The 18,160-nt window shown below is 48.5% G+C and overlaps 1 protein-coding gene across 4 annotated transcripts in view; it reads left to right on the plus strand.

Annotated features, from left to right (window-relative positions):
- The window catches only part of CEP290 (centrosomal protein 290), a 1,516,454-nt gene that overhangs the window by 838,145 nt on the left and 660,149 nt on the right, over positions 1 to 18,160 (plus strand). For all 4 annotated transcript variants that reach the window (XM_085653911.1, XM_085653913.1, XM_085653912.1 and 1 more), the window contains exon 39: positions 9,571 to 9,792. In XM_085653911.1, coding sequence (XP_085510037.1) covers positions 9,571 to 9,792 — 222 coding nt within the window. The remainder of the gene's footprint in view (positions 1 to 9,570; positions 9,793 to 18,160) is intronic.

Below are 18,160 nucleotides of genomic sequence, written 5' to 3' on the forward strand. Positions count from 1 at the left end.
TGCATGGCTCTGCGTTCCTGGCACGGAAAGCTATGTACAGAACTGACGTCAGCGCGTGAGGGCAGCGTCTAAGTACTCCGACGACGTCATCCCGGCGATCATGACGCCGACGACGGACGCGGAGTCGCAGACGACGTCTACCGACGCGCAAGGGTACTGCTGACGAAAAATCTTTCCGGATCCTGCCTGACGCCTGGGGATATTTTAAGGTAAGGAATCTAACTAACTAATGTTTCTTACAGATATATCGTTACCGAAGGAAAGTAACTTGTTCTTCAATATCTGCACAGAGGGCCCCGCTAGTTTCAACCGCCCCAGTGCCAGCAGCGTAGGAAGTTGTGTGTGGTGGGTATGGGCCGCCCGGGGTGTCATCACTGAGGGGGGGGTGACAAAATGGCAAAAATATGTTTTTAAAATAAAAAAATTACACTTGCAACTGTAAGTATCTTATTTTTCCTACTTTCTTTAATAATTTCAATGTGGGCGGGGTGACAAGAAATGTTCCGCACCGGGTACCACCTGACCTTGCTACACCACTGCCCAGTGCTGGTCTCGGCTCTTCAGGCACCAATTCTGGATCTGATGTTGGTTTCTGATCCATAGCTGTCTTCAGACCCATTTGATCCCAAACGATGTCTCATTATCAAATAAAAATGAGCACCCTATGGTGGGGAAAGAATTCCAGGCAATACTTCTAGCTGAACACATGAGGCCATATTTTGATCGGACTTAGATGCATTTCAATGCATTCAAAACATTCAGCATGATTATGAGAATGATGATGACAAGGAGGCAGATAATTTACTTCCTCCTTATTATATTGATGATGACTTGTAGGTTGATTTACTAAATGCAAGAAGTCTGGATTCCTCTCCTAAGAGAGAATTGGACTTTTCTCCAGGGTCCATTACAGAGAAGAGTTTTTTTTTCACTGTGGTAGTCTGCGTAGCTGCAGAAGGGCTTTGCCTTCAGTTGCCCTTTTAATGATAGAATACCAATTGTGCACACGTTTATGAGTGTAAAGATGCGTATTAGCATAATATATCAAAACACATTCATAGAGCAACACAGTTGTCGAAGCAATGGACCACAGGAAACAGGATTATATTCAGTTTCGCTGTTTATGTAAAGTTTAGGAGATCCAACCAGCCAACACGTGTTTCGTCAAAGGGCAAAGACCCCAGACTTCTTCAGGGCTGGAGAAAAAACATACATGAAGTACGTATCACAAACAAATTCTTAAAACTACATTACAGACATGTCAGTTTATGGAGATTCATTTAGTGTTTGGTGGGAACAGACACCTGTTAAACAGTGTTTACATCCTGTTACTGGATCCAGAAAATCCAATTCAGTGAAAGTGCACAGTAACATATGTGACGAAACAATTGACATTAGCACTGGAATTAAGAGATATAATCGTTGAAAAATCGGTGAACACCAATTAGGATTCAAATCTGCCAACCTGACAAAACACCGAGAAGTGATGTGAGAGCCAACATGCATCGAGTTGCAGAATATTAAAACGAGAGTTAAAAGCCGGTGTGACCAAAAGCAAACACATGTCACGATAAGTAAACTATCTATTGTGACTCAATTATATATTCCCAAGTAAGATTATGTCTATTCGCGTCCTGTAATTAAGGTGTACTCGTAATACCCCACATCTGTACGTAAACATGCGAGCGGTTTGTTAAAAACCCCTACCTTCTATACGTGTAGCAGGTATATCAGACCTATTGACCATGAAGAGAATCAATGACCGTAAGTGAACATCAAGCTTGCATGTTCTGATAATATCTCGTATACAACGCTAATCCATCACAGCTCGTCGGTAAAACCAATTAAGGCTTACCTTAAAATCGGTGATAATTCCGACCCGGTAGGTCTTAAGGTGAAAAACGAATCGTCTACGTCCTCCAACAGAATATATGGCTATTCAAGTAAAGTCAGTAAAAGCCGCTTCAATCTGTAAGGTGCATACAGTAAAAATAAGGTCTTTCTGGTGGGAACTAAGTAATCTTAGTTAACCTATCAAACGGGGTTCAAAAAGGTAGTAGGGGCTCCCCCTTACCTAGGACGAGTACATCCCGAAGTCATGAACTTCCATCAATCGCGTGGATAACTTGCAGTGTTGGCAGTGTGCGCATATCCGGAAGTGCCTAATAACGTGTACGTCCGAAAAAAGACTAGAACGTGTGCGTCAGTCAGAACTGGAACGAGTGCGTCGATCAACATACAATGATCGTGTTTGGTGCTAGTGCGCATGCGTAACCTTTCGTGCCACGCATCCTGGTTTTTGTCAAGTGGGCAAATTTTAAAGGATGGAAATAAAAGAGAGTACAATGAATATTATTTCGTAATTTAAACATGTCATTCAAGAAGTTGAAACACATACAGGAAAATTCCAAACTAGTTGTTCAGTAAGATATCTATTGACCTTAAATCGACAAACCAGAAAATGTAAATCTTAAAGGCGGAACAGATTAGGCAACAGGAGTTAATGTCATTAGATGTTGACTATAACGCAAAGGGGTGAGAATGCTAACCGCGGGAGTTCCCCCGATTACTGATAGGAAAATTCACACCTTAAGAGTCATTCTCTTGAAAGTGTAAGAGAGACAAATAAGGAAACGTCAAATTGAAAACAGTATTCTGCCAAACATATAAAGATAAACACACCTGTAAATGAAACATTATACACAGTCATGATGAGCAATGTCCACAGTACATGTGGTGGTTATTCTAGATTCCCTCTAAGATAATAGTGTGGAACATGGGAAACAAATCCTAATGCTTGCTATTCAGCAACACTTAGAAGTTCATTTATGTCAGTTATCTCCCTCATTGTAAGTAAATAACAGGCCCTTCCCATGTTCCCATGTACCACCCCCGACGCCGACGTCGACTCCGCTCGACGTCGAGCCCCGGTTCAGTCCCACTCCGGGCCCGGCGCCGGTCCGGCGTCGATGGACACCGAGATCGACGCCGCTAGAGACACATTATGTCTACCGCCCGGCTCCGTTACTTTCTCCTCTATACCAGGAGTCGGATGATGGGGACAACTGGGAGGGATCTGAGGATCCTATGGCCGTTCAGGCTCAACTGTCCCAGGACTGGGCAGATGAACTGGGGGAGGCCAGTGGCCTGGATACCTCTCCAGACACTGGATTTGTCTCTCCTCCGACTGTGGCTTCGGAGGAGGGCGCTGCTTTCTCTGTGGTGCTGCGCAAGGCGGCCGCAGCCCTTGGGCTCGAGCTGCCTGCCGTGGCTGTGAGGACTAACGTCCTTACTGAGGTGCTTCAGTCTGCAGCAAGCTCCACTGAGCCTCTGCTGCAATTCAATGAGGCCCTCATTGACGTTCTGCAGGACACTTGGTCCAAGCCCTCCACAGTTCCTCCTGTGGACCGGAACGTCGCCAGGCGCCACCGCCCTGCTCTGGGCGACCCCAGTTTCCTGTCCCAACACCCTACCCCTGAGAGCCTGGTTATCCAGGCCTCCACCTCCCAATCCTCTTTCCCGACCGCCCCGCCGGACCGGGATTACAAGAGACTAGAACAGTTTGGCAAGAAGCTGTTCTCTTCCCTTAGTTTGGGCCTGCGGTCTTTGAACACCGCTTGTCTCTTGGACCATTATTCCCACTCTCTGTGGGATGCGGTGGAGGACGCGCTGCCCCTGTGTCCGGAGGAGGTCCGGACACGACTTACCCAGGCTCTGGCCGATGGGAGGGATGCCGCGCGACATGCTATACGTTGTGGGCTTGACACCACGGACTCACTGGGTAGGGCCATTTCTACCACAGTGGCGCTTAGACGTCACGCCTGGCTGCGGTCCACGTCATTTTCGGGCGATGTCCAGAGCACTCTCATGGACATGCCGTTTGATGGCACTCGCCTGTTTGGCGAGAAAGCGGACAGTGCGCTGAACCGCTTTAAGGACTCCCGGGCTACGGCCAAGTCCTTGGGCCTCTCGGCCCCGCGGTCGCAATCTTCCGCTTTTCGCCCCTTTCGTGGCCAAGGAAGGGGTGCCTCCTCACGTGCGCCTAGCCACCAGCCGCAGAACCAACCTGCGCGCAGTCGCGGACGTGGTTTCCGCCGAGGCGGTTCTGGAGGACGACGAGGTCAGCCCACATCCACCCCGGCAGCATCCGCCTCAAAGCCTTCCTAGTCTGAGCTTTCAGGCCCATTCCACGCCAGTGGGCGGCAGAGTTCGCCATCACCTGCTCCACTGGCGGTCCATCACATCGGACAGGTGGGTGCTGCAAATCGTCCGAAGGGGCTACTCCCTCCCCTTCGAGACGACCCCTCCAGCCATGCCACCGCAGCACCACCGTATCTCGGGGGATCATTTGAATCTTCTCCACGAGGAAGTTTCGGCCCTCTTGGCCAAGGGGGCCGTCGAGCGCGTTCCGAGTCCAGAAGTGGGTCGTGGTTGTTATTCCCACTACTTTCTGGTTCCCAAGAAGGGCAAAGGGGGCCTACGCCCTATCTTGGACCTTCGGAACGTCAATGCCTTCCTCCGGAAGGAAAGGTTCAAGATGTTGACTTTGGCTCAGGTTCTAGCTGCCCTAGACCCCGGAGACTGGATGGTAGCGTTGGACTTGCAGGACGCATATTTCCACATCCCCGTCCTGCCGGCCCACCGGCGTTACCTGCGGTTCACGGTGGGCCAAGAGCACTTTCAGTTTACCGTGCTCCCCTTCGGCCTCACCAGTGCCCCTCGGGTGTTCACGAAAGTGATGGCGGTGGTCGCAGCTCATCTGCGCAGATCAGGGGTTCCAGTCTTCCCCTATCTTGACGACTGGTTGTTGAAGGTGGGCTCGCCCCAGGCAGTCGTCTCCCACCTCCAGACTACGGCGGATCTCCTGCATTTGCTGGGGTTTTCCATCAACGTGCCGAAGTCACACATGAGTCCCTCTCAGAAGCTCCTTTTCATCGGAGCGGTTCTCGATTCGGCGCAGTTCCGGGTCTATCCACCGGATTAGCGGGTCCGGGATATACAGGCCCTGATTCCCATCTTTCGGCCTCTATCCTGTGTTTCGGTCAGGCTAGTGTTGCGGCTTCTGGGGCTGATGGCCTCCTGCATCCTACTAGTGCATCACGCCAGGCGGCGCATGCGGGCTCTGCAGTGGGACCTGAAGTTTCAGTGGGCCCAGCATCACGGCAACCTGTCCGACCAGGTCTTGATCTCGGAGGGCACTGCACAGCAGTTGCAGTGGTGGCTCACGGACCGCGATTGGGTCATGGGCAGAAGCCTCTCCCTTCCCCAACCGGAGCATGTCCTAGTGACGGATGCGTCCCTCCTGGGATGGGGTGGCCATGTGGGAGAGGCGGAGATCAGAGGCCTCTGGTCTCCGGCGGAGTCTCGTCTCCACATCAACCTGTTGGAGTTGAGAGCGATCCGGCTTGCACTGAAAGCCTTCCTTCCCTCTGTCAGGGGCAGTGTCGTGCAGGTGTTCACGGACAACACCACCGCCATGTGGTATTGCAACAAACAGGGTGGGGTGGGGTCGTGGACCCTTTGTCAGGAGGCTCTGCGCCTCTGGACGTGGCTGGAACACCAGGGCGTCACCCTAGTGGTTCAACATCTGGTGGGCTCTCTGAACGCCAGAGCAGACGAACTCAGCCGCCGGTGCATGATGGATCAGGAATGGCGTCTGAACTCCGAAGTGGCGCAAGGTCTCTTTCAGCAGTGGGGAGAGCCTTGGTTAGATCTATTCGCCACCGAAGAGAACGCGCAATGTCAGCAGTTCTGCGCGTTGGAATTTCCAAGGCGGCACTCGCTCGGCGACGCTTTTCGTCACGAGTGGAGTTGCGGTCTGTTGTACGCCTTTCCGCCTATACCACTTCTGCCCAGAGTGCTGAAGAAGATCAGGCACGACCGGGCCCAAGTCATCTTGGTGGCTCCGGATTGGGCACGAAGGTACTGGTATCGCGAGCTACTCAGTATGTTGACCGATCCTCCGATACGTCTGCCCCTTCGGGAGGATCTTCTGTCGCAGCAGCAGGGGACGGTCCTCCACCCGAACCTGTCCAGCCTCCACCTCCATGCGTGGAGATTGAGCGGCGGCAGTTGATGCCATTTGACTTGCCTCCTGAAGTCTGTGATATCATTCTGGCAGCCAGGCGTCCCTCCACAAAGACGGTATACGCCTGCCGGTGGAACAAATTTGTGGCATGGTGCACAGCGAAGGCTGTGGATCCCCTTTCCGCCCCTCTTTCTGAGGTTCTCCTCTTTCTTCTTTCTTTGGCCCGGCAGGGCTCTGCCCTGGGCACCCTGAAAGGTTATCTTGCTGCCATCTCTGCCTTCTTGCGGCTTCCTGATCAGCCTTCTCTTTTCAAGTCCCCTGTAGTTACACGCTTTCTGAAAGGCATTACTCACATGTTCCCTCCTGTCCCTTTTGTAATGCCGCAGTGGGACTTGAATCTTGTTCTCACATTTCTAATGTGCGCTCCCTTTGAGCCTCTTCATAATTGTCCTCTTTGTCTTCTCACTCTTAAGACTGCTTTTCTGGTAGCCATCACCTCGGCTAGACGGGTGAGTGAGCTCCAGTCTTTATCTTCAAAGCCTCCTTTTCTCTCTGTTCATCCGGACAAGGTTGTCCTTCGGCCTCGTCCCTCCTTTCTTCCGAAAGTGGTGACTCCATTTCATCTTGGGCAGTCTGTCACCTTGCCCACCTTCTTTCCGCCTCCGCATCCTTCCAAAGAGGAAGAGAGGCTCCACCGCCTGGACCCAAAACGTGCGCTCTCCTTTTATCTGGACCGCACAAAGCAGTTCCGGGTGGACGACCAACTTTTCGTTGGATACGTGGGTGCTAAGAAGGGGAAAGCTTTTTCACAAACGGACCATCTCTCGGTGGGTCGTTTTGTGCATCAAAATTTGTTACTCCTTGGCAAGAAAGGACCCTCCTGTTGGGCTGCGCGCCCATTCCACTCGGGCCACAGCGGCTACGACTGCTTTGGGACGGGGTGTCCCTTTGCAGGACATCTGTCAGGCGGCGACGTGGGCTTCGCTACACACGTTTGCCAGGCATTACTGCCTTGACAGCCAAGTCCGGAGGGATGGCTTCTTTGGCCGTTCTGTCCTCCAGGACTTTCTGGTGTGATCTTGGTCTGCAGACCCACCACCGGGGATGGTATTGCTTGGGTATCTATTCTAAGGTGAGGAATCTAACTAACGTGTTTCTTTCAGATGAACAAGTTACTTACCTTCGGTAACGATGAAACATTAGTTAGTTAGATTCCTCACCGACCCACCCATCCTCCCCGTTCTGCGAACTGACATCTAGGGGTAAGGTTATCCTTTTCAGGCCCCTAGATTTTATTTTTGGCACCAGTGTCGGTCTTTGCATGGCTCTGCGTTCCTGGCGCGGAAGGCTATGTACAAGAACTGACGTCAGCGCGCGAGGGCGGCGTCTAAGTACTCCGACGACGTCATTCCGGCGCACGACACCGACGACGGATGCGGAGCCGCAGACGACGCCTAGCGACGCGCAAGGGGTATTGCTGACGAAAAATCTTCCGGATCCAGTCTGACGCCTGGGGATATTCTAAGGTGAGGAATCTAACTAACTAATGTTTCTTACAGATACATCGTTACCGAAGGTAAGTAACTTGTTCTTTATGGCGATTAAGATCTGGTCACTATTAGAAATCATGCAACAAATGTGCCCTGATGCACCTGAAGGCGGGAGCAAAGATTAAAACTCAGTATTACGGAATATAAGAGGCGGTTGCACTCCAAATTGCGGGCCTTTGCCGCCTCAAATCCTGATATCAATATAAGTCTTGGGGTAAGTCTAAGTACAAGTTGCGCAATAAGCAGAAGATGGACAAGCAGGGCTCATCCCCTTATCACCACTCCAGGACAGGTGAGAAGCCACATGGTCTGGATTCCAAATCTACAGGCACCTTCTGACCCCAAGCTTATTCTGAGGATGGTCCTAAAGCGTCCTGAGTCCCCCGGGACATCATCAACCCGACTGCAGGTAGAGACCTTTAAATAAGCTATGCTGCATATCTTCAAGTCGACGCCAGCTTAATTTAGAGCCCCTTCTGCCCCACAGAGCTGCAGGGATCATCAATTGTGTTTTGCTGGCAGGTCCTTTTCTGGCCGCTGGCCCTCCTCCTGGTTCCTTGCCACTACTGGTGCCTGAATCCATGCCAGTCCTCAGCGTGGTGACCCCAAATCTGACTTTGGCAGTGCCCATTCCAAAATAGTTTGTTTGCCAATTACCGCACTGGTTGCAATAATAGTGGTTGCAAATTGCGGCTAATATTTTACAGTATGTGCTACGTACATCGGGCCCCTTTATTCTATTTTTTTCCCCCAATTTGGTTCATTTTTAGGTATGGCCTAGAGCCTGCTTTTGCTGTCTCACCAAGCGTATTTCTAACAAGTTCATAAATAGAAATTAAATACATATATGCACACATAGAGATGCTGTGGATTAGTTCTCTTCAGTTATTGATCTGTACAAGTATCTTTCACATTTATATTCCTCCTAGTACAGCATATAGCAAGGGGCAATGGGTTAGCCTACTTCAGCCGGGACTCTGTTGCATTGAGAGTGATGGCCTTTTTCCTGATCACGTGCACACATCCCTAAATAAAGTATACTTCAGTTCCAGTCCTGAGGGATCAATACTTTACTTTCCTTGTCCTTTTTTCTTTCCATCCTTTTTCCTTTTCTTTTAGTAATGTTTGTGTGTTCAAACTTTGTTGTCAGGTTACAGCAGTTCAAAACCTTTCATTTACTTCAATATTATCATATGTTACTGTGTTGCCCATTTCAAACTGCAAATGCCTGCTAAGAAGGGACCATACTGTTCTATTAAAAAATTTACCATTGCATTTAATTTCATTAAAATTTTTGATTGTAAGCATGTGGCTGCCACGATAGGCCAAAACCGGTCTTGGTTGCTTGTGTTCTGGTTCAGAGAGGACCTAATTTGAGAGTTTGAGCTGAGCTGTTCCTACTGTAGCAGGACTAAGGCTGATTTGCTTATAGCTGGGCCTAATCTGAGGTGACATGGGTGGCAAAAACATGTTGGACGGGGATGCAACCCCAAGTAATTAGCTATGTCTGAGGTTAATTTAAGCATTCTATCCTTCTCTGTTTTGAGTGGTGGCAGGTTTCTTTTATTTGTTTTTGGCATATGTCTGCAATAAAAATAAACTGTAACACTGCACCAGCTTGCAAAGGTTAGACCTGTCCGCTTTGCCAATGCTTGTCACCAATTTATTTTGTCATAACCTTTGAACCATGTTTATTTTGCTTGGTTTTCTTTTTAATATTTTAGTTAAATCTTGTGTTGATATTTTGTTGGTTGTTTTGTTATGCTAAGCATCAGCATTCAGTAATTTGAAGTTTGTATATCTCTAAGTCTCAGCTGCTAAAAGTGATAAAAACCTGTTCATTTCTGTGGACTAGGATATGTGCCATCGCCCAGAAGAATAGATTCCTATAGTTACCACAAGACTCTACTTTTTATATTGTTGTTTGCCCCTGTTTACTTCTGTGGCTGTGCATATATGTGCAAATAAACAGTGGCTTTTTTTATTCATCAGACAGATATAGAAAATTTAAATGAGCAGATTGCAAAGCTAAAGGAAAACCTTAAAGTAAGCAAAACCAAAGAGACCTCTTTGGCAGAGGAGGTCAGCAACCTAAAGGAAGAATCCCTGGTAAAACAAAAAGCTCTCAGCAAACTTCAAAAAGAAAAAGATAATGCTGATATGGAAAATGAAGAACTGAAAAAGAGGATTAAGAGATTAACAAATAGCATACAGGTATACTTCTAATTGTTTCTTCAGGTGCGCCACAAATAATTCACAAGAGTTGGGTAGGCATGGATCTTATTGTATTGCATGTTACTTTTTCGACGCCATGTGATGTTATAGAGACCTGCTTCCGGTACTAAAAACATAAATGTCTTACAATTTCTAAAATAGTACAAACTGTGCGAAAGGAGAATGGGAAGAAAATGTTCGTTGAAAATAGGTTGTGGTAGTCTGTTTGCTATGTCTTGTTGCCATCTCTGTTATGAGCAGTAGCAGAAGAGGAAGCAGAATGAGCCAAAGAGCAGGGGACAGGAAGACAACTCAAAGAAAAGAGGTAAGGAGCATTAGCAGCAGACATGGTTATGAGACTTGTTATAACCGAGCACTCACGTTTTTAGAATTCATAGGAGTGAGAACTAATTAGCATATTTGATAACATCACGTGAAGTGATGTTACATAAACTGTGACTTCAATTATAACACAGGAAGCGACTGGTCTAATAATAAAGAATAATGCAAATAAATATAAAGTGAATACAACTACAGCAAAGATCCACTAAACTATTCTCTTGGATTCCGAATGTAGTGAGTAGCTCTGTGATGTGTCCAAAGCAGCTTTTCACATTACTGAAGCAGTCTAGATGAGAGCTTCCATTGTGGTAGAATTGCCTCCCTGAAGTTTATTCAACTCCCAGGAGCTGCTCTGCCCACTGCAGAGCACTGAAAGAAATGAGCTGCATTTAGGCTGTGAGTATAATCCCTTTTTACTAGGTGTGACTTTTAACTTGTTTTGAGTGAGAGCTGAACATGACCTCCAAAGGTATGAGTTTTATTCACAGTGTGTGAGACTGATGGTGCTTTAACAAAGATACTCTGGTGAGGCTATAGGTGTGGACAGGAGTGAAATAGATTACACCAGTGGGAGAGGGGAGTAGGGAAAGCAGGACGAGAGCTCTAGTAGGGTAGAAGAAGAGAGGAGAAGTGGGTGTAAAACGGAGGGTAAAGAAAAATACCCAGAAGCAAGATTAGTTAGACTTAATGGTGAGAGAAAGCTATAGTGATTCCACTGCTGAAGAAAGCAGGGGCAGACATTAAGAATTTGAAAAACTTTCGCCCCATATCCCAACTTCCGTTCCTGGCTAAAGTACTTGAACAACATGTACTCAGAGTCCTTTTGTCGTATGTCGAACAATATCGCTTGTTACATAATCGCCAAGCTGGGTTCAGGTCTCATAAATGCACTGAGTTAGTGATGCTTTCAGTCTTGGATGATCTGCGACTCGCAGCCGACAAGAAGACTCCCTCAGCTTTAATCCTACTTGACCTCTCAGCCGCCTTTGATACGGTGAATCACGCGCAGTTACTTGCTTGCATGCGGCGGCTGGGAGTCACTGGGACGGTCCTCCAGTGGTTCACTTCATTCCTGGAGGATCGATGTCAGAAGGTCCAATTAGGAGATCATATGTCCAGGCAGGGTGATCTTCGTTGGGGGGGTCCCGCAGGGCTCTGCGCTGTCCCCCCTGCTTTTTAACATTTACCTCCAACCCTTGATTGAGGCTATGGCAAAAGCAGATTGCCAGGTGTTTACCTATGCGGACGATACTCAGCTAATAGTGCGCATTGATAACTACCTTGACTCACAGCGGAACGTTCAGAACATTCTTCGGTACACCATGAATTGGATGACCTCTAATTCTCTGAAGGTGAACCCAGATAAAACTGAAGTCTTGGTACTTTCCTCAGGTTCTTCCCCCTGGTCCAGCCTCTTTTGGCCCCAAGAGCTGGGCACGACTCCAATGCCGGTGCCTGCCGTGAAGAGTCTGGGTATCGGGCTGGAAACCGGACTGACCTTAAAGACCCAGGTGTCTGCTGTGGTGGGAATCTGCATCGGACTGATGCGACAACTTCGGAAACTATCGATCTTGTTGTCACCCCCCACCATGCAGGCGGTGGTGACTGTATTAATTCTATCTCGCCTAGATTATGGCAATGCAGTTTATATTGGCCTTCCTGGTATACTCCTGAGGAAACTCCAAGTGGTCATGAACGACGGAGCAAGGCTGATATTTAAACTGCCTCGTAGAGCGCATGCTACCCCTCTGTTATACCAACTTCACTGGTTACCTATCAAACAAAGGGTAAGCTTCAAGGGCCTGTGCATTGCACATAAATCCCTGTTTGGTAAAGATCGCTTGAAACCATATGAACCGAGCCGCCATCTCTGCTCATCACAGGCTAACCTCCTTGTCTGCCCTCGCTTCAACAGGGCCACTGTCGGAGGCCGGGCCTTTTTGGTCTCCATCCCCCAGATCTGGAACAAGCTACCGGATGGCATGCGCAAGGAAACCAGATTCCCCCCTTTCGGAGGAAACTCAAGACAATGTTGTTCACAGAGGCATTTGACCAGGCCTACACTGATCTATGCTGAGCTCAGTGGCACGAATGAACTCCGGACTGTTTAATCTATGATGCAGCGCTTAAAGACCTCTGGTAATTAGCGCTTTATAAATACAACCTAACCATAACAAGAAAGAACACATGGGATTCACGTGGGGCCATGGTGAATCTCCTTCTGTATAAGGCAACACAGAACACCTATGATACTTACAAAAAGGGGCAGGATAATATTTGTATTCACCCACCTCTGAAGAGGTATTGCTTGGGTATCTATTCTAAGGTAAGGAATCTGTGGTTATGAGTTTTTATCAGAAGCAAGTTACTTACTGAAATGTTTTTTCTGATAAACTCTAACCACAGATTCCTCACCGACCCTTCCATCCGTGCTGCTCTGCGAATTAGGCACTTGACCCTTACGATCAAATTGGACTCTGTACACTGGTAAAACATTGGTGTAAGGAAATGGGGTGTATTATATAGTGTGTTTGTGCGACCTCACTGTGTAATACACTTACCAACCCCTTTAGGCCCCTTATGCTTCGTTTGTCAAACCTATAGCTCAACCCTGAGTATCTGTGACTTCGAGCAGTGAGGCTTACGCAAAGGAGCAAGTGTAAAGCATTTAAACAGCACCAAAAAAATGTAAAAAGAAATTGACAGGACACCAAAGAAATCCAACACCAATTTTAAAAATAAAATATATTTTTATGTATTTTAGACACCACAACGAAAAACATCCACTGAAGGTTTCTAGATATATAGAATTTACAAGGTATAGTAAATCAAAGTTTATCACTCAACCCTGAACAAGCAATGGCAAATTCAACTATTTTGATACTTTGAAACTTTTTCAGCTAAAAGTTGAGCTAGCTGTAATGCAGTCATTTAGAGTCACTTTAGGTGACCACCTCCAGTGAGGGGCCAGTCAGGTGGACCAGCAAGGTCCTCAGAAACAGTTACCTCGCAAGGTAAAGAAGTCTTCAGTCGGGTCCAGCAAAGTGTGACATCTGGGCATCCCAGGATGTAGCATTCTACCCACTTCCAATATTGCAGTAGCTCTCTCCCTGCGTGTGGAGCTCCCTAGCCCAACACAGTGGTGTGGCTACCAAATGGGCCTTAATACCCCACGAAAAACGGTTTGGCAGCTGGTTGCCCTCTCCTGTTCCTAGTGCTAACCTCACTGCCTGAACAATGGAGCAGCGCCTCTTCCAAGTGCTACCCATTTGTTCTTCAAAGGCTTCTTCTCCTTTCAATCTCACCTTTTGTGCCAGTACCCGTGCAGCTTCCTGCAGGAGGGAGGTGCCACCTCCTTCCAGAGCACATCCCTATTGTATTCTTGCCTTGGAGTCGTTAGCACTTCTCCCCAGGAGGGCAGAAGGCTGTCTTAATATCAGGAGCCTGCGTGTAACTGGTATGGGCCCACACAACTGAAGGTAAGTGGCAACTTTGCTAAAGTTACACACTGCAACTTGCTACATTGATTTCGACCTGGTAATCCAGTCGGGCTTAATGTAACGATTTGTGTGATACCTTAAATGGCACACTTTGGTCGCACAGTTCCAGAGTTCGCACAGCTGAGGGATCAGCATGTAACTCCTTACTCAGGAATTAGACAGCCAAGCCTTTCCACAATAAGAACAACAGTTTCACATTTTTACTATCAGAACATATAACGTTATATTTTCTGCTCATGAGATATGTTGCGCCCTGCCTTAATACTCAATATTACTGCTATGGGGTGACTTACACATGTACCCAGACATGTACCCAGGGGAAGTCTGGCTTTGCCATTACTGTGAACGGCAAAGTTGGGTCAGCAGTACAGACTGCACTTCCAGCCTTCAAAAGCTGTCTGGGAGTCTCGTTTGACTCCTGTCACACCCATGGTGGCACAACTAGTGTGGGAAAGTAGGATCTTTCTGGCATAGATACCCTCACTTTTTGCCTGGTGTCAGTGTGCTCTGACCGTAGTTCACCGGGATCCTGCTAACCAGGTCCCCAGTGTCAGTGCTCTCTCCTCTAAATTCCATGGTAAGTACTTAGAACACCCCACAATTGGCATACTGTGGAACCAGTGTTAGACCCTAGTATATGGTACTTAGGTATCCAGGACTTTGGTATACCAGGGGTCTCCCATGGGCTGCAGCCTGTATTATGCCACCCATGGAAGCTCATGCAAACTGTGTCTGCAGAGCAGCTTTTGCAGTCTGCATGAAATGGTGCTTGCATCTTTCACTTTGGATATAAGATTTTCCTTGTATCCCGGTCACTGCAAAAGTCGAGCTGTCCAAATACATAATGGCTGCCCCACACCTGGTCATGTTTGATGTCACACATGTTGGAATCATGCAACTACACTGATTCCAGTGTTAGTTTCATGATATCATGTAATGGGGGGGCTCTGCAGAGGACCCCCATTCCTACCTATGTAGCCTTCCAGGGTATGACTTCCAGTCCATGCTGCTGCCGACCCTAGACCGTGTTCTGCCCTCCTGCTGATGAGCTTAACTTGGGCAGGGGAAGCTGAACAAAGGATTTCCTGCGAAGGAGAGCTGTGACCACCTCTCCTTTAGAATTAGGTAGGGTGGGGGTGCTTCCGAGCACCACCAGACTGCATTGAAGGGCACACTTGGTGCCCTCCTTGCATTAAAGTTTTGCCCATTTTAGGAGCCCTAGGGTTGCACTCTGGGGCATAACTACACAAACGACAGGGAAGTGTCCACCCCCCTTTCCAGCTCCTCAATAGGGAGGTGCCCAGAGCTTCTCCCGGTGACCACTTGATTCTGCCATGTTGAATCTTGTCCCTTGGGAGCATCGGACTGGCTAGGCCAGCTCAGTAGCGTCCCTGACCCCCTCTGATAGGCGGGTCACCATAGGAGAGGTCCTTCCCCTTTATAGGGTTACTTAAGGGCTCTCCTGAGCGTAGTTCCTTAGATTCGTTCCAACAACAACTTCATGATCCGGCTGCCTGTCGTCTGAAGACTTTCCAAAGACTCTTAAGGTGGTGGACACTGGAACTCTGCTGTTCTTTGGGCCAGGGCCAAATAAAAGACTGCTTCGGTGGGAAGATTGCTGCTACATCCTGTCCCTGTGCTTCTCTTAGATCTGCAACTCCGTTGCAGTGCATCGTCCAAGTCACCAAGGACTCAGCCTGCCTTCCGGTCAGAAGGAATCTCAATTGAAGTTAACTTCCCGGCATCCGCAGGCACCTCTACAATGATGACTGGTTTCCTGATCCTGTTGTACCACAGACATCGCCTGACTTTGAAACGCAGGTGGTGGTTTGTTGGTTCTCCAGAGGCCTGATCAGTCATCACTGCAACTGGGGTGACTGTAATCCCTCTCCAACCAACGTGAACCGCCTCCCTGTGCACCGCGTCTGTTTACCGGTGCCAAGGCTTGTTGGCTCTCTTAACGAAAAATCTTCACCCACCAAGAAGACCCCACCTACAGCATTGCGCATCCCCAAGAGCGGCGTCCTGCCTGCATCCTTTGCATCATGGGCCTTCATTTCCTTTGTGCTGCTGAAGATTCCCTGCGACTCACTGTGCCTGCTTCCCGAGGGGGCTCCATCGATTCCTGCTGGCTCTCCTGCGTGCTGAGGGATGGCCCTGACGTACCCTTGCTGGGTTGGTCCCACAGACCTTGCTGGTCTTCAACACAGTATCTTCACCGGCAATTAATTGTTTGCGTCTGCCAAGGCTTGTTGGTGATCCTGCCAGTCACTGACTCTCTTGCACTTGTCCGTTGGCATGGGCCAGCTTGTGGAAGGCTTTTGTGCTCCTGCATGGTTATCTGGGCTCCTTAGCTGCTGCTTCAACCCTACCGTGCTACAGTAAGAACCAAAGAAAAGGACTGGTTTTATGCTCCTGTGTCTCCTGGTCACCTCCAGGTGGTTTGGACTCTGTCCCCTCTATTTTCAGGCTCTTCTCATCTGGATTCCACATCCTGGTTCCACCGGCCTGGTCCACCGGACGCTTTAGCTGCTGATCTTCCACACATCTCCATTGGAGTCTACGGGCGATTCCGACACCACTTCATCCCTATGCACCTGGGCTCCCTGGTGTAGGTATCCTAGTTCCTGGGGTATCCACGGGTGGGATGGCTCTGCAACCTTCCTTGACCCAAGGGGTTCCTTCGGATTCCTTTTGGGAAGAGTCCTAGAACTGTAAAATTTCAAACGCGACTTACCCTGTGTTCGAATATAGACCATTGGCCTGGTGTAACCACTCTGCACCCGGGGCCTTGGGGTCCCTGGCTACTCACTTTTAGTGGTTCCGTGTTTCTCCAGGTATCCTCCATCCTTGGATACTGTCCTGTTTTGGTACTTACCTCACATTCCCCTATTCTAGTATATGGTTTGGCCCCCCGATTGGGCCATATGTATTTTTCTATGCTACTTACCTATTTCTGAAGTACATTTTGTATGTAGTTGATCTCTCCGGATGGGAGATATACCAAGTTAGCGTCTAGTGTGTACTAACAAATACATAGATTTTTTTATACTCCCCTGGTGTGGTTCTTTCTTGTGTGAAAAGTTTCCTGTAGGAGGCTGGCTAAATGTATTGTGCAAACTTAAGTAAGTGTAGCACCCTGCACTAATCCTGACAACCCTTATGGGGATTTTAGTGGTCTTAGTCAACCTTAGAAAGCTCTCTAAGTGGTAGCTGTGGAGAGCAACCTTCAAGCTTAATCCAGGAGTGTAAAGCAGCTTATTTTACCAGTACTTAATCTTATGGTATAGGTTAAGTGAAAAAGTACAACACAGTGTAGTTATAAAAAATATGTATTTACTATTAACACTCCCTAACACAATACCTTCTACCTGGAGATATAAACACAATACACACACTACTTTGTCAATAGAATACATAAGTAGCACAATTACACAGTGCTCTCCTGAGGGAGACCAAACCATATACTAAAATAGTGGAATGCGTACGACGATTTAAGTCGAGAATGGACCTAAAAGACGTAGAAGAGCCGGAGACTCAAGGAACCACCCAAGATGAGTATCTAGGAACCCCTCGAAGGTTGTGTGTAGAGTGGGAACACAACCGCATGCTCATTAGAAGTCAATGGGTAAGTCGTGTTAAAATTTTATAGAAGGACCCTTCCCAGCGGACCCTGAAGAAACCTTGTGGAAGATGGAAGGTTGGAGAGTAGATACCTACACCAGGGAAGCCGGGTGCATAGGTGCGAAGTGACATCAGAAACCGACGTAGACCACAATGGAGGACTTCCAAAACTATGCCGCTGGCGAAGGTGAGAGACTGGTGGAATCCAAAGGTGGATTCAAGATGAGAGGTACCTGCAAGCAGAGGGGACAGAGTCTGTGCCACTCAGGAGTGACTGAGAGGCAGGAAAGACGATTGCCCACCGATGTCGGAGATGCAGGAGAGTTGACAGTGCCCTTGAAGTTGCAGCTAAGCGGACCAGGCGACGCTGTGGAAGACGAGCTGTGCCACGTCTGATGTCCAGAGCCAAGGGGTCAGTGTCCGGCAGGGGGACCAACAAGCCTTGGCAACGGCAACCAACATAGTTGCAGAAAAAGGTGCAGTGTCGGGACCAGCAAGGTCCAAGTGACTCACCACGAGCAGGTAAGTCAGAGCAGGCCCTAAGCAAGCAGGGGAGCCCACTGGAGCCAAAGATGACCCTCTAGAGAACCCACAGGCCGGAGGCACAGGAGTCGCAAGAGGACCTTGAGCATTTCACCAAATGATGAAGGCCCACGGTGCAAAGGTTGCGGTGCAGGCAAAGATCTTGGCTGTAGGAGATGCTTGAGGCTAGAGCTTTTTAAAGCACGAAGATCTATGGAGGAGAGAGTCAACAAGCCTTGGCAACAGCAAGTCGACTTGGTGCACAGGGGTTCTGTTCCAGCGGTTCCAACGAGGGGATACTGGCCTCAAACTCGGTGAGAAGACAGTGCAGGCCTCGAGGGAGTTGCAGAAGCACCACCTGTTTTGCTGAGCCTTTCGGA

This window comes from Triturus cristatus, chromosome 4_1, assembly GCF_964204655.1.
Source record: "Triturus cristatus chromosome 4_1, aTriCri1.1, whole genome shotgun sequence".
Taxonomy (NCBI): domain Eukaryota; kingdom Metazoa; phylum Chordata; class Amphibia; order Caudata; family Salamandridae; genus Triturus; species Triturus cristatus.